Source organism: Xylocopa sonorina, unplaced genomic scaffold (genome assembly GCF_050948175.1).
Source record: "Xylocopa sonorina isolate GNS202 unplaced genomic scaffold, iyXylSono1_principal scaffold0043, whole genome shotgun sequence".
NCBI classification, from domain to species: Eukaryota; Metazoa; Arthropoda; class Insecta; order Hymenoptera; family Apidae; genus Xylocopa; species Xylocopa sonorina.
In genome coordinates, this window is record NW_027490114.1 from 1,856,486 (window position 1) to 1,873,707 (window position 17,222).

At 34.2% G+C, this 17,222-nt stretch overlaps 1 protein-coding gene across 1 annotated transcript; it reads right to left on the reverse strand.

Moving 5' to 3' along the window:
• Window positions 1–509: 509 nt before the first annotated feature.
• Window positions 510–1,203, reverse strand: LOC143432164 (histone-lysine N-methyltransferase SETMAR-like). The gene is made up of 5 exons (XM_076908937.1): window positions 1,146–1,203; window positions 1,045–1,088; window positions 994–999; window positions 740–950; window positions 510–691 (listed from the first exon to the last, which is right to left on the reverse strand). Exons 1-5 carry the CDS (start codon window positions 1,201–1,203, stop codon window positions 510–512), a joined length of 501 nt encoding a protein of 166 aa, XP_076765052.1.
• Between the last annotated feature and the right edge of the window lie 16,019 nt (window positions 1,204–17,222).

Here is a 17,222-nt window from a genome sequence, read left to right on the forward strand (position 1 = left end):
TTTTAGGAAAATTAAAATGCAGCTAATTTAAATATAGGTATACATTTATTAAATTATACAGGCACCATTCTGCTCCACAACTTTTCTCCATCTTTCATGCAATTTGAAGATTCCGTCCTTCCAGAATCTCTCAGGTTTTTCGGCAAAAAATTTGTCTAAATGAGTTTTTATCTCAACCAAAGAGTTGAAATTTTTTCCATTAAGGGAATTTTGTAATGATCGGAAAAGGTGGAAATCCGAAGGCGCAAGGTCTGGCAAATACGGTGAATGGGGTAAAACATCCCAACCAAACTCCAACAATTTTTGCCGAGTTGTCAAAGACACATGAGGTCGGGCATTGTCCTGATGGAATACGACGCCTTTTCGATTCGCAATTTCTGGACGTTTTTGTTCGATTGATGTCTTCAGTTTATCTAATTGAAAGCAATACTTTGCAGAATCTATTGTTTCATTATTTTGTAAAAGTTCATAATAAAGGATTCCTTTCCAATCCCACCAGATACAGAGCATTACCTTCTTCGAATGAAGACTGGCTTTTGGGATGAGTAAAGGTGGTTCATCGCGTTTTTCAACGACCTTTTACGCTGAGCGTTTTTATAAATTATCCATTTTTCATTCCCCGTCACTAATTGCTTCAGAAATGGTGTCCCCTCGTTGCTCTTGTAAAGCAAGTCGCAAATAGAGATGCGGGCTGACAGATTTTTCTCTGTTAATTAGTGTGGAACCCATACATCAAGACGGTTTACATAGCCAAGCTTCACAGTATGATCGTAGATGGTTGATTTTGGTTTATTTAGCATTCTTTCTAATTGACGTAATGTTGAGCATGGGTTATTCTCGATTTCAGCTTTAACCGAGAAACTTTCAGCTTTAAACCGAGGAAACCACTTCCGCATAGTTCTTTCAGCTACAGCATCTTCGCCATAAACAGCGCATATCTTGTTTGCCGCCTATGTAAAGCATGAAATGCCAATAATGCACTGTATTTGCTACCATAATCTATGGCGTATAAAACTGATAAAAATTAACGAATGGTAACTAAACCTTTTTCCAAGTATGGCCGAGGTTATTATCTTTTGGAATATGTACTATTAATATGTACTATTACACATTTGGATTTTAGAATAAATTCATTTTTTCTCGACTTTTTCGGTACTTCTGCAAATTCTGCGGTATGGATAGTGGAAAGCATATAAAATTCATTTCAATCAGACCACTTCATTGGCAATAATATTCGGTTTCTTCATCAGAATCATTTTTTGAACCAATGATTTCCTTTATCCATTGTTCTCCTTTCAAACGTTTTACACTCATCCTGAAGGGAACTAAATTAAAATTGTACATTATACATTTCAAAAATTAAGCAAACATACGATATGAGCAAACATACCAATTTGTTTTTCATAGCTTATATAATAAAGTAATGCGCACTATTGAGAGTAATCATACCCACATAACTTTCCGTGGGTGCCGTTAAGGGTCAGCAATAGTACCCACGTAACTTTTTAAGAATGCCGCCAATAAGCGGCGGTAGGATCCAGAGAACGTTTTGTGGATAACGTCAATGAGCCGCGGTAGGACCCAGAGAACGTTTCGTGAATGCCGCCAATGAGCGGCGGTAGAACGCAGAAAATGTTTCGTGGATGCCACTATTAGGCGGCGGTAGTACTGAAAGGGTTAATTTTGAGCCTCCAAGTAAGGAGGTATTCTTGGATTTTGGCGAAGGTATCTTAGAGTTGCGATTGTTTTTTCGGATTCGCCTGGGTTATGTTTTTGGTCGCATTTAACGCATCTATATTCTAAGTTAGTGATGTATGATATTTTATACAACAATTGTCAAAATGCATGCCTGGTTTTTTAGAATAATTATCGCAATACTATCTTGTTTAATGATTTTTGCCAGGTTTATTTCTTTGAGAGCAGATGTTGCAATCCTTCTATTCTTATCTGCCAGCAGTTAAAGCATTTCACTCGAACGTGTTTATTATTACTACTAATTACTTTTATACTGTTTAAACGTAGCAATGATTTATGCAAAAAATCTGCCTGGTTTTTACTTCCAACAAAGACTTTACACCATGTTCTTTAGAATTAGTTCTGGTTGGCGAACTTAAAATATGAAATAATTTATCAAAATGATCAATGAATTCTACTGTTCCGTCGACCTTATTTGGAAGTAAACGGGTAAGCAGTAGTGTGTACATACCTGCAGCTACATGGTTATCAAATGCTTGTACAGCGTATTTGACTTTAATTTTGAAAAAGTTATTCATTGTTTACTATCTTGGTTATAAAATTGAACAATATGCGAGCACGAAGCGCTTTTATCATTAATTTAAAAATTATATTTGAATCAATTGTTTCGTGTAGCTTTTATTAAGTGTAGCATGTCAAACATGTAAGCCACATTTTATTGATTAACCGAAAACGTGGAATTTTTAATGGATATTCCTAAATTACGGAACAACTGTACAAAATTAGAGACGCCATGCACTGTAATTAGTGCATGCACCATATAATGAACTGAGAAGCGCCATCGCGTTGCATAAAGTACTAGAACTCAATTACTTCGACACGTTGACACTTAGAAGCACCATCCTGTTGCATCGATCTCTAGAAATTACATATTTTTTAGTATAGAAGCTGCTAAGCAGTGTTCCGCTGTATAGAAATTTACAATGTATTTGCTTTGAAACATTGAACTGAGAAGCGTCAACGTATTGTATACAACTTTAGAACACAATTACTTTGACACGTAAACACTTAGAAGCGTCATTCTGCATCATAAGCACCGTAACCGTTCAATTTAATTATTATATCAAATATAAGATTCTTTAATATGTTACTAGGGCATGCAGACTTCACGAAACAAAAGTAAATTGGTATTTTTCAATTACCTGCAATACTACGTATAATTATAATTAAAGTACTCTTTGCAGTTTTGGATGTCTGGTAACCTCTATAATTTTCGAAGCCAATTATTTCATCGTGTGATACATTATAGAATAAGTGAGCCTTGAAACTCATTTCATCTGCTCATAATAAGTAGTGATGCTCTGTAAGTGGCAACGTTTATATTTTTAATTCAAAGACAGACGACTATAACAGCAATAAACTTGTATCTCTTTGAACAAGAATTGCGCACGTTGCACAAAATCTTAACATACAATTTACAATATTGAAGCTCTAAAGATGGAACAATACAAATTGTTGACGCTCTAGGGATTAAGCATTCACGTTAGTTCTTTTTGGTTTGTTGGCTCGGTTCAATATTCGTCTTATTGCTCGCACTCGTGCTGTGGAAGTGTTTGGATGTCGGGTCCTCTTCTTCCAAGATCTTCTGGGTGTTCTTAATGGGCTGAACTGTGCGTTTCGATATTGGTCAGTAGCTAGTTCTCTCATGAGGCGATTGACGACACTTAAATCTTCCTGAAACATGCGGTTGTCGCATTTTCACTGGCCACCTAAAGAATCTCCTCGTTATGTCAGTCTACGTCAAGGACTGTCCTTCTGCATTCTGTGGCCTAGTCTTGACGTTGCTAAAGTCATTGGGATTGTGTTGATTGGTCTCTGTAGGTCGTCAATCATCCGAGCTTCTGGTGTTTCTCTTTCAAAATTTCCTTGTCGTTGTGCAGTACTTATCTCCTGGAGGTCTTCCTGTAGAAAGGATAGTGCGTCCTCCTTGCTTCCTCTCTTTTCAATGATTTTTCTTTGAACATCTCCAGGTCGTTGCAGACCTCTTCAAGAGTATCTTCTCAAGCCGTTCTCATTTGTACTTTGTTTTGGATCTTGTTTCTTGTCGCGTTTTGATATAGAATTAGGGCTAGGAAAGATGTTAGCATTAAGAGGTGAATCCCCTCCAGTGTTCAGTTGTCTGAATCTAAGTTAAATACTGTCATGTGGAATGGTGTAGATAAGATGCCATTAGATTTGAGTATTTTTCCAGCTCTTAGTGTTTCTCTATGAGGACCTGGATTTGCATTGTCAGGTCAAGGTGGATCTTGTTGAAGTGTTTAGTTTTATCTTCTTCAGTTGGGCTGTCCCATAGTTGCGTGCGTCCTTAATTTAGATCAAGGCTACTACATCCAACACTACCGTTACTACATTATCTCCTTCCTTTACAACCAAAGAATGTCTTCTTAGACCTCGATGACACCCCCAACACCATAGCTCATCTGAATCCGTTTAGGCAAGGTCTCAGAGAGATTGCAAGGAAATATACGTGGCCCTTTGCGACAGCTCATGTTACAGTGTTACACAATATTTTTTACAAATATCTTAGCAGAATATTATTGTTTACAATAAAGAAGATACATAACAGTAAGAGGTAGATTTTTTTTGGTGCCTGGTGTTTCTCGTATAACTGACCTCTGTGTCTCTTCTTCATGGGCAAGGTTTAAGAAAAAAATACTTTTGTCTCATCCAGGAGTTCTTCAACTTTAACTTAATTTTTGATTTCAAGACATATGAGAATGTGAAAGCTTTCAATAAATAACAGTCTTAAAAAATAGAATACAGTAATAAAAATAATTTTTGGCCACACCCTGGTGTGGATCCCGTGACCCACAGTTTAAGAAACTCAGGTCTAATCCATGGTCAATCTTTGAGTGTGGTTTTTTGTCCGCCATCGTTGAATTCCAATAGGTTTTCAAGTGTTTTGTTAGGTGGTATATTGCCAGAGCCTAATTAATTGAATTTTGAGCTATATTGAGGTTCAACCGACTCTTGTTCTCCTAATTTATATAAACATAAACATGAGCGATATGAATTAAATCTTGGAAATTATATTTGAAAGTTTTCTGTAATTTTTTTATTTGTTTCTCGATGTAGTAGTACATTTTCTGTTTGAACTGGATGTTCTTCTAAAAACTGAAATTGATTTTAAGATATACAGTATGTACCATGATATGTGTATCATTTGGATGCAATCATTGAAGTAATGCTTTGCACTCGGTTCCCTTTCGGACATTCACAATAGAAACTATATGCAATATTTTGATAGGAAATTAGAAAATAGAAGGTATTCCTAAAATTGGAAAATTGAAACTAGAATTAGAAGACAGAAACTATTGCAATATTTTTTAAAATAGTAATATTTTAACAATAGCTTCTGTTTATTCTAAAATAACAATATTTTAGGAATAGTTTCCATTTTTTAATTTTCTATTACTGGGAGATGTGGGTCATAAAAACTAATGCTAAAATAGTAATATTTTAATAACAGGAAATTAGAAAATACAAAATTAGGAAATAGCAGCTGTTGCTAAAATTAGAAAATAGAGACTATTGCTGAATTATTGTTATTATGTATAAAATAGCAATATTTTAATTTAAAAAATTAGGTTTATTTAATATTTCTTCTTTTAAACAAATTCTTATATTTTTTAACTGATTTGCTTTATTGAAAAAAGTGAAAAACTAACTCAGATCGCCAGAATTTAATATTGTAATAATACGTCTACGTTTTTGTGGATCTAATTACATCTTTATTACCATTACAATCGAAACTCTCCATTTTTATCGAAACTTTTTGCCTTCACCTAGAGAAATACCTCAAAAAATTCTGCACAAATATGAACTTACGATGCAAACGAATTAACAAAATTGCAGGAACGGAAATTGGTATTTTACATTTATATAGTGATTCCTAAGTACCGCGATTGTCTAACACCAGGGTTTCTTAAAACTTTTAGTATGAGGAGACCATAATATTTAGGAAAATTTGTTCTAAGACCCCATAAACATTGCTGGCAAATATTTTTTGCACTTTTGACCGTAAGACAATGTGAAAATTTGCAATAACAATAATTTTTAGCTACTCCAATTGGGCTCGTGACCCATAGTTTAAGAAACTCTGATCTAACGATTATAAAATGAACGCTTGATCGGAAAAATAATTATTTGCAAATAACGAAAATCGTTTTACATAAAAATAACCTAGAAAAATGGTTACTGTTCTATTTGTCTATAATTGCTCAACTGCTGTTATTAAAAGACTCAAAATAACCAACAATAATTTACTAAAAATAATATAGGAATAAATGTAAATAATAAGCAAATAACTTAGAAATGCAAAATGTATTCAAATTGGTCAATATAACGATCCCAAGTAACAAACAAGAGTTCTATAGGAATATTTGTTCTATGATGGTTTGATAGTTTTACATCCATTTCCATAATCTTTGGTTTCAAATCCCATAGAAAACTTGTAGGATAAATTAGATAAATTCAAATATATTTCAAAATTGAATTACAAACAAAACGAAAAAAATACTACTGCTTCATTTTCACAACTTCAAATCAAATGAAGACTATGACTTCAGCAATATTTCTTCAAAACATTAAAACAAACTATTCTTAATACGCCTGAACAATATAAGATCATTAATCCGCTCTCATCATATGATTAGCTGTACTATGATGAGCTCATAATTGTCCCTGTATATACAATATATGTAAATATACAAATAGGCAATAATGCATACGTGTATACAAATGCATGTAGTTTCCTTCCTAGCTGATAAATAGCTTTTAATGTATCCTATAGCAATGTAGAAATGTAAGGTCTTCTCAAAATCATCTTTTCTTTGTCTGTTACATAGTTTTCTTCGTGGAAATATAATTTCATTGCTTCATACTGTAAGGAGCTAACGGAGCAGCTATGAGCAAAGTTTAGTTTTGCCATGCATTATAATTGTATTGGGGACCGTCAGTGATAAAGACTTCATATTTCTATTCTTACATATGCAAAATTTCAGATAAAAATATTTATTGGTTATTTTTATATGACTTTTGCAATATTGTTATGCTACTATCCTTGTTGCTAAAAAATTTATGTCAGATTTCATAAGAAATTAGAAGACATTTAAATACAATCTCATTGGGTTAAACGATGCACGAAATAGATTCACGATAAAATATTAAAATCACAATTTTTCATAAACTTTATGTACAAAATATTTACTTTTCATAAAATGTTTGAGTATTAACCTATTAATGCCAATTTGTTGTAAATTTCAAACTACAATAAATAATGTATTTTTTTGTAAAACAAGTAGCATAGTATTTAGATTGTTGTTATTTATATACAGCAATAAATATAGGAAATGTATAATGTCCGAAATTAGTAGGAGTAATTGTATGTACATATGTATGTACAGAGTCGTAAGTTCGAATTCATATTTCTATTTTGTAAATCACTTTTCGAGCAAAATACTAATATTCTGCATAAACTGTTTCACTAACCTTAAAAAAATCGGCACGTCCTCATGTGCATCCCCAACAATAATATAATACAGCAAACAAGTTACACTAATGGGCTTCTCGAACCTACTGCAATAGTTTCCAAAAAAAGAAGCAGTTTTCCGCAAAAAGAATTTACTGTACTGGTATTTGTGATCGTTAATGACGATATTAATTTTGAATTTTGTACTGGATAGCATTCACTGTAAAAGATATCCCAATATGGAACAATACACAGGGGAGAAGTACTACGGAAAGAAAGTTCCCACTAATTTTCGTTTTAACAAGTCGACGAACGCGGGAAATGAGAGGGAATTCCTTTATCCTTTTGGTTTAATTAGCACCACCTTAAACTGGAACAATTTAATCTAGAACCTAGAACGTAACCTGCTTTACAGAACTAGAATTTAATTATTGCCAACTGAACTTTTTGCTATTTTCTTTTTACCCTAGCGATTTTGATACTGCATTTTGATACTATTTGTATGGAGAAGAACGCCGCTCTATTATTATGGTGGTCCGGTTTGAGCTTTTTTTGGAAGGAGACTGTCATCTGTGTTGAATGATAAATGAGTCTCAAGTTTCTTTCGATATATTTATTGGTATAGCGGATTCTAACTTCCACTAAGAAATCTCTGCGAATATTTTGTTTGAGAAATTTATGTATCCGCTTATAAATGTTCTCTTTCACCCGTTCGTTTCGGTGATTGGCCACCTTACATTTTTGGGTAAGCCAATCACCTTATTTCTTCGCATTGGTGCCGCCGTTCTCATCGTTTGGGAAGGGCGACATGGACGTTAGTGGGTTAGTCTATTGCAAAATATTAATTTTCGATAATGTAGCAGGATTTGCAATGGTTCGCTTACCTGGAACCTAATGGTCCCTCGGTTTATGTCGCTCGGATGTGCTGTCGAAGACATTGATTAAAGTTTATTACTTCTATTGCTTCTGTAGAGTGTGAATGATTCTGAGTGTGTGCGAATGCAATAAATAAAGTGACTGCGTGCGACTGGGTTCGAGAGAAAGAAAAGTGCTGATAATAATTAGAATAATAAGGGTGGTGTGGACCTCTGACCGCGAGCTCTATGGAATCCATGGGGATCAGGGTGAATCCGAGGAGCGAAAGAGTCAGTATTTAGGGAGCAGCGACGAAGTTAAGATCGAGGAGAATAGTGAACAGCGACTGAGTAAACAGCAAGCTTAGAATTAGGAAGTACAGAGGGTTTAGTGACTAGGACTGTTAGTTAATAAAGAACACACTTATTTATTAGCAGCAGTGAAGATTTTCCTATAAATTTTGAGAACCCTTCTGAAATCGCGAAATTTGCCTAGACTTCTTAAAAATATTAAAAACTAAAACGTATCCTCAAAGATGGCTTAATTATCCTGCACACCGTAAACCGCGCTAACTATTCCTGCAGCAAATATTACTTTATTGTTACTGCTGCTAACCGCTACAGTACTCGATCTGCCAGAAAGGGATCAAAATGGAGTCCGAGTGAAGCGAGTACCATGAAACCTGATCATTGTCAGAGAGCCGGGAAATTCCCGTCAAGGGATGAGAGCACCTTGGATGGGGATAAGGGAGTAGGCGTTAAAATTTATGAAAGCACCTAATTGGCCAGGAAGACAATGTCTACTGGCTAGTAGAGAGTTAAAGCGTAGGCGAAAGAAGAAGAAGGTAGATTCAGAAAAGGTATTGTAGAGAGTAGAGTAGAACTGTAGAGTTAGGAATATAGCATTTATAGAACACTGGAATATTCACACTGGAACATTAGGAATATAGCATTAATAGAACATTGTGTAACACTATCTTTGAAGTGCCTTTCTCCAAATCCCTGAGCTTAACCGACTCACCTGACGATATCCTTTCTTATATATATTATCCCCTACAGCACGTATTTTATCGGGCATGCATGGTGGCCGTCTCAGACGGACCGTTCAAAGTTTCGTACAAAAAAAAAATTTCGAAAGATGTTGATGTCCTATCGGAACAATAGCGCTTGTACATATGTAACGATCAGTAAATTTCTATTTCCACAACAGAAAATGAGTCGATCGGATAAGTATTTGCCGTATGTTAAACTATTGGTGGATTTAGTACTCCGTTCGACGGACCACCTTAGAAATAAGAAACTAGTGTATTTTAGACGAAACTATTTACTTTCAGTATTTGCTTAGCAACAGTTTATTCTATATGATAAGGATATTTTATTTTATGTGTATATGTTTAGGTGACTAAGAGACTTCTAAACGAATGCGTTAAAACTAGTGAGTATATACATTAAATAGACTATTTTAAAGCTAAGGTGACCAAGCTGGCGAATGAGGAATGTTTCACCCCCCATGTATAACTGACCGGTCCAAAGACAAAATGTCCACCTAAAATCCTTGTAAGGTGAGGGAGTGGGGTTGGGGTTCAAGCCCAAGTGATACTGCACTTGCTCACTGCAGGGTCACCGTTGTTTTGGATTTATGACACGTCAATTACCATGGAGCGCAGAAACGAAGGCTAGAGCGTACATGTGGCCTGCAGACATGCAGGCCAACTCATGTACCTTGATTTCTTGTTTGCAAAAAAGGAGACTAAAGAACAGTGAAGTATAGAAATGTCGAAAATTCTGAAAAGTGTTACAGTCGAGTGTCCGTGTCATAAATTCACGCTATTATTCAAGGCCAGGGGCCTAACACCGTATTATATGGAGAATTATGCCGAGTAGATGCGAAAGATGCGATATCGTAGTCAATGTCGGATACGTTTACAAGCGTTTCAAAATGCCTATCTAAACAAAATATTGAACGAGCAAAGAACTTTTGCACGAATTTCTCAATTATATATATTGTAATTTGTTGAAGCAATTGAGTTTCCTTTTCAATAGAAATCTCTTTATCCTTCAAATGGCTGGAATTTTAGGTGGAAGCTTTTTCGCTGAAAATAAGGTTGTCCTGCGTGTGTAACGTCATTTTGGCTTTTTGTCTGGCTTCCAATCGTAGAAAATCTCAATAGATACGTCATCTGATTTTATAATATCTTTATTATGATATCTTTAAAATTAATATTTTAATCGCGAAAAAGGATAATCGTACCGACGAATCGCTGCTATGGTTTATTTAAAAAAAAGCACGGTGGTAGATATCGTAAATAGATTTAAGAACGAGAATAGAATTTGATCGGAATATTATTTGTAAAGTGGACAAAAAAATCTATATAAATATGCGATCGAAATAATATAAATGCGCGATCAGTTCGACGATTGCTTAAAGAGAATTGTTATAGTGAGAGATTGGTAATAAAGAAACCATATACCGTGGTGGAGCGACTTTATTTTCATCGACTAATCGAAATTGAACGTATCTGGTTCAGATGGACGACATATGGCATGGCGTAAGCGAAACGAAACTTCAGAACCGTAAAATTTGTTACGAAAGATAACAGCGTAGCTTTATTTCAGTGCTATATTTATTATATAATGTTGACTGTTACATAGTGATGGATTATGTTATTATACACACATTTGTACGTACTACGTGTATGTGTATTAGCGTATGCTTGTTGGATTATTTCAACGTGCGAATGTAGAACCAAAAATGAATTTTGCGTTAAGAAATAGAATCCTGTATATAAACAGAAGAAGAGATTTATCGGTTCAAGAGGTCCGCAAACAGTTTAGACTGAAGGACTTGAAGGAAAAACACGATAGACAATATAAAATACAGGGTCACATCTTTTATGCGTTACACTATACGAGTATTTCCTTTTTACATTTTGTATGTATGTAATTAATAAATAATATATAGTATCGTTATACGCGTTTACTATTAATCTATGAACGCACGTAGTAAGGTATTCCGGGAATTAATTGGGCTGGATCAATCACAAGGTACTTCTGTACGACTGTAACTGTCGAATGCGGAAAAACGACACCGATATTGTTGGAAATGGGTTTAGAATACAACTAATGCCAATTTATAGTTTATAATATTCCTTATTTTCTTTAAACTTTATTTTCTTTAAAACAGAGAGTCGATGACATGCAGCATTGGAGATTAATGTTGGAGGATTGCGAGGCCCTATCGTCTTTTATATAAACGGAGCTTAGTAATATATACGTCGTAAAAAGTCCCATCTCATCTCACTTGAGAATAATAGATTAATTTTTCTATTCGATTTCACTACTGTCTCTCGTGTTTCGAGAATACGATAAAATTTGTATTCTTATTTGTATATAGTAAGACGGTAAAGTTGACAAATCTCGCATCATTACAGGTATATCTTACTATTATAGTAACTTTAAAGCAATTTAGTATTTGAGCAATAACGGTTTAAAAGCTAACTGATTTCAGCCTATAGTTATACTATTTACGTTTACTACATACTATTACTATTTACTCTTTACGTTTCAGCATATATTCGTAAACGTTCGAAATATCGTTGACGCTTGAATTACTTAACTCGTTACGATCTTTAATTTCCATCGTTGTCGCCTCGGTAAAGACGCGAATGAAGTTTAAATCAGCGACCAGTTGATATTGTTTGCCTTTACATGATATTGTGGCGGTAGTCACGTCCGTTTTATCCGACCGTTCCTCCGCTCGATCAGCAGCACACGCAATCATATACATCATTGGGCCAGATACGTTACACTTTGTACTTATTATCAACTTTTCGTCGTCCTCTCTAAACGCAACATGAACATGTTTACCGGATGAAGCTACAATTGCTCCGGTTAAATTTGGTTTGTTATAAGTATGCGCGGTCCCTGAACCATTAATCCTTTTCCGAATATAACTAGCATCGTTTAATTCGCGGGCTGTGGAAACGCATTTGATGTCTGGAAACCTTTTCGATATTAATTTTAATCGTTCCAAGTAATTGTCGGGTATAGTATCAAGTCCGTTTATTTTCGCATCTATAATGTCCAGCATTTTATTCCTCCTGGATAACAGTATATCGAATATCACATACTCGTTTTTTTCTTTGAAGATAATCATCAAACTCGAATGTATATCCTTTCGTATAATCCTTCGTTTGAAATTCGACACTTGAATTTTGACGTAATGGACATCGTCAACATTTTTTTATCAGTCTGGTACACAATGTCCGTAAATGTAATGTTTTTCAGATCATAGTAAACAGTCGAGGGTAAATTAATTTCATGTTGCAACGATCAAGCGTAAAGTTTGTATGTCAACTTTATCGGCACGACTGCTCTTGTTGTGAAACGATTTCAAATCTTTGGTATATTCCAATAATATACCACCAGGTGGCAATGGGGTATTATTTCTGTCACGTTTTTCATTCCGTCCAATCGTGTCTGGGTCTATTAAATCGTTAAGTGTGATAAATCCGAAATATGTAGCAAGAAAGCACTTTAACGCTTCTTTTGAAAATTCAATAGCAATGTTTGCAGTTTCGATTTCGTTCATGCGTTCCAGAATTAGTTTCAGCTTTGTTCTTGTCCCTTAGTTCGTTCTTCTTAAAGATTCGTTGTCTTTTGCTTCGGTTCAGCAGTTCTTTGCCGCCCGGTATCTATTTCAAATGGTCTAAAAATTTACATTGTGGACTTTGAACTATCGTCTTTTCAAACTCCCCCCATATTATGTGAATAAATTGCAACAAATTTATAGACGCGGTTCCTAATTTTCGTTTGTTGATACGAATAGCATCGGTTTCCGAGCCGGTTGCGCGATACTGCTCGGTGCAGGTTCTCGCGTTGTGTAATTTCATTAACGATCTCTATGTCGTTATTATCTCTTGCATGCGTTCATCATCACCACTGGCTCTTCGACGGGTGTAAAGAGTCGTTTGGTCAACTCCATCGAGTATAAGTTCTCTGCAAGAGGAAAATAAATATGTGGTATAACTGGGCTCAGCGCATTCTCGGCAAAAAGGGATCCGTTTGGAGTAACTATTATCACTGCTTGTTCGCAAAGGCATAGACGATAAAATACTACACGCGGAATTGGAACTTCGATTGGGAATTTTGATATTACTATCCATATGACAAATTCTTTAACAAATAGGGAGATTAATCTGGCCAAATGTAACGAGGACCAAACGTACAAAACTCGGATAACAATCATGTAGCTCGGAATATTTCTCTTTATACAGATAATATCGATTGTTTCATGTATAACAATGCAATTTCTTCCATTTTATTCAAAATTCCATTTTAATTTATCCGTAATGATCCTATCTATGACCGTCTTCTGTTTCTTTACATTGGTCATAGCTACACTTACTCGTTTATCCATTAGTGATTGGTAAGTAATAGCTGCGTTGTTGTTAGCGGAACTGGTCGACGGTTGTTGGCCCATAACTTGCTATAAAGTTCTCAATTTTATCCCCTATATACTTCGTCTGAAGCATGCGTTGGTTCTGTTCGGACTGCTCCATCTATAAAATAGATGAAATTGCGATAAGTATAAAGCGCAGGGTTATATGTACTATGTCTTATACTATACGCGGATTTGCTTCCCACAGCTTGTAGGTATGTAATTTATTTTTTAATTTTTTTTTTACTATATTACGTCTACAACTAGTTTCACTGAGCTAACCAGAAAATTTGATGGATTAAATGACTTGCATGTGGTAAGCACTCATAGTGATTACCGCAATCATTATATGTATATGATGTTTCTATTCTTTACTTCTGCAGGTTGGCTTGTTCCTTTTTAGTCTTCTGTGTTGCGAAATGTAATTAAGACCCTTGACGGTTTCGTGATACCTTTTCGTTAATAATAATAGCAGTTCCTCCGTGAGCAGTTCCGTGTGGATAGGATAATTGATGCTACATATTTTGTAGTTGTAAATATTAAAGTAGATTTTGCCGGTAAAATGAGTTATGATTAGTTCTATTTCTCGTTTGTGTTGATGCAGACCGTTAACATTCCACAAGGCTATTCTAGTGTTACTAGATATTGTTATGCTTTGTTGATGATAATGATAAGCAGTTTTATAATCATACTTGTCTGATCTAATGTATGTAATTAATGTAGAAAAAATTTCACAATCTCGGATGAGCACCAAAAATTGGTAGGAAAATCTCTCATTGGTGTTAGAAGGACAAATAAATCTTCACTGTTGTTAATAAATAACTGTGTATATTGTCAACTAATAGTCTTAATCACTAAACGCTCTGTACTTCCTAACCCTAACTCGCTCTATTCTCAATCGCTGTTCGCTATAATGCTCGATGTTCACTCCGTCGCTGCTCACTGAACATTGACTAATCTTACACTATTGCGGCTCGCTAAATACTGAACCTCTTACACCCACAACTCACCCTGTTCCGCTCGCATTCCACCGGTTTCCATTCTTCAAACGCTCGTGGTCACGTACAAACCATCGTTGACATTCTCAGTCGCACGATCTTGCCACCAGGCCCTGCGGAATATCTTAATTAAAAAAAAATATTATTTAAAAAAAAATTATTACTACTCAAAAAAAATATATTATTGCTTAAAAAAGAATACCATTACTTAAAAGAAGTATTATTAGTAAAAAAGTAATATCATTACTTTAAAAAAATTACTGCTTTAAAAAAAGGTATTACTAAAAATATTACAAAAATATTACTTAAAAATCTACCCATTAGGTTGCCTATGTGTTAATATATGATAATACAGGTATATTAAAAGTCTATCGTCATTTTGTGAATCAGATAGAATTTTTTATGGATTAAATTCATTCTTTTGCAATTCAAATTTAGTATCTGCAAATTCATACATCTAGTGAAACAGATTCATCTTTTCGCTAATTGAATTCATATCTCTTCGACTCAGATATAGTTCCTTGTAAATTAAATACAGTTTTTTACAACTTTAATTTACGTTCGAAGGTGGCGGCAATCACTCTGTTACAAATCACATTCATCCTTTCGCAAATCAAATTTATTCTTTTGCTAATTAAATTCTTTCTTTACAAATCACATTCATCCTTTTGCAACTTAAATTTATCCTTTTACAAATCGCGTTCATCTTTCTGGAAATCAAATTCATCCGTTTGCAAAATAAATTCATGCTTTTACAAATTCAATTCATCTTTTGGCAAGTCAAATACAGTTTTTTGCAAATTAAATACATTTTTTTATTACATTTATATTACATTACATTACAGTAAATATATATAAACAAATACATTTTTCTACAAATTAAATTTATCCGTTGGAAATCAAATTCATCGTTTAGCAATTTAATAATTATTTAATAATAATTTTCTTGCAATTCAAGTCTCCCCACTTGTAAATCATATATACCCCCCCCCCCCCGATTTGTTTCTCGAATGAAATTTATTCTCCTTCAAATTGCATTCATCCTTTCGAAAATTGCATTTATCCTTTCGCAAATAACGCTTACATTTTCAATCTTTCTGTATAAATTAAATACCGCCCAAAGGGATTGAAATACTGACCAGTAAAAATATTTGGTCGACGCAAAAGAACAAAGGAAATAATAAAGGGATACAATAAATGCGTAGGATATGCAATCAATTATGGGCATCTTAACATTGTTCTGGTCAGAAAGTCATTTCGGTTTTTTTTGGTGGAAATGAAACACGGTTTTTATAGAGTGAATAAACATTTTATTAAATTATATACCCTCCATTTTGAACCAATACTTTTTAAAAAATTCATTATGCAGTCAATTATGAATATCTTAATATGTGTCTGTTCGAAAAGTCATAGAGAGAGACAGAGAGAGGAATACTTCATCATTCAACTTGCCACTTTGAATCACTCGAATTAATATTTGTGCCAGTTTTAAATAAAAAAAATATGTAAATTGTATGAAGCAACGTGAATTACAAGTTTTAGTATAACGCGTTTCAATTACAGTTACAGTACAACAAGGGCTTGTACACTTATATTTAAAGTTTTAAGTGTTTATATTCAAAGTTCCACTAAATATTTAAAGTTCTTTATTAAGTGCTAATAATACAAAAACGTTGTTTGCGAGTGCAAAGTTACGCTTGCTAAATAAATCAAATGTTAATAACGTTAGCGGGGTAACAAAAGTTTTTCGTTGTACCTCAAGTTCAAGCTTCATCTCCCTGGACCAACGATTTATGAGTCCATGTTTCTACTTACAGTATTAAGTACTCGTTTCTCGTTATGATAGCACACCTTTTCTATTTGTTACGTGGAGAGGAGCTTGAAAGAAGTAATAGATAGAATAGTATAAAATATTAAGAATAGTATATGATATTTATTTTCTGAAATAAGTTAATGATACACATGTATATGTTACTATGAAAGACAGTAAGTTACAACAGCGGAAAAATGGTTTTTCACTTTAACTGCTGGTACTGTTAAACCTTTACACTTGGATGTCCTCTCCAATATTTGCCAGAATTATTTTATATACAACTGTTTTTTATAAATTTAGTATACAGTCAACCTATATTATAGGAGGGTTTACGGTTTTAGAAATGTTTTATTTTTTATTGAAAAGGTTTCCAATATTAAATGTGTTAGACGTTTCCAATTTACAAGGAAACTTGGCAATTTGAAAATATAAAGAATCTAAAACTTTGCACTTACGCTACTAAAAGAAGTACTAAAACTTTTCATATTATCGGTTTCTATCATCTACATAGCGAATATAAAAAATTTGGAAATAAAAAACATCCCAGACAACCAGCGATTTGGCACACGAGTGACACCCGGTGGAACGAAGCACTGTGCTAGGACAGTGCTGCCACAGTATACAGCAGCGAAGCTTTCTGTCGGCAACTTTGATGTCGGTGTCCCAAAAAATTGAGTGCGCATGCGCCTCAGAAAAATTCTGATCGCAGTGGCATCTCGATTTCAATTTCACTTGCATTTTTTTACTCTTTATCTGCTCAACTTACTTTTACGTTTAGTTAATCAAAATTTAATAAAAATAATAAATGTATTATTTCTAATACACTGAAAAATAAGAAAAGAAAGCAAAAATCGAAAAAATATAAAATACGCATGTCACCATGACTATAAAA

Excerpts from the sequence above, each read along its gene's own strand:
- LOC143432164 (XM_076908937.1), bottom strand. The coding sequence starts at position 1,203 with ATGAATTTTATATGCTTTCCACTATCCATACCGCAGAATTTGCAGAAG. Across the intron at positions 1,089-1,145 it reads TTTGCAGAAGTACCGAAAAA|TACATATTCCAAAAGATAAT; the intron begins GTCGAGAAAAAA and ends ACATATTAATAG. Across the intron at positions 692-739 it reads GAAGCTTGGCTATGTAAACC|CCCGCATCTCTATTTGCGAC; the intron begins GTCTTGATGTAT and ends AAAATCTGTCAG.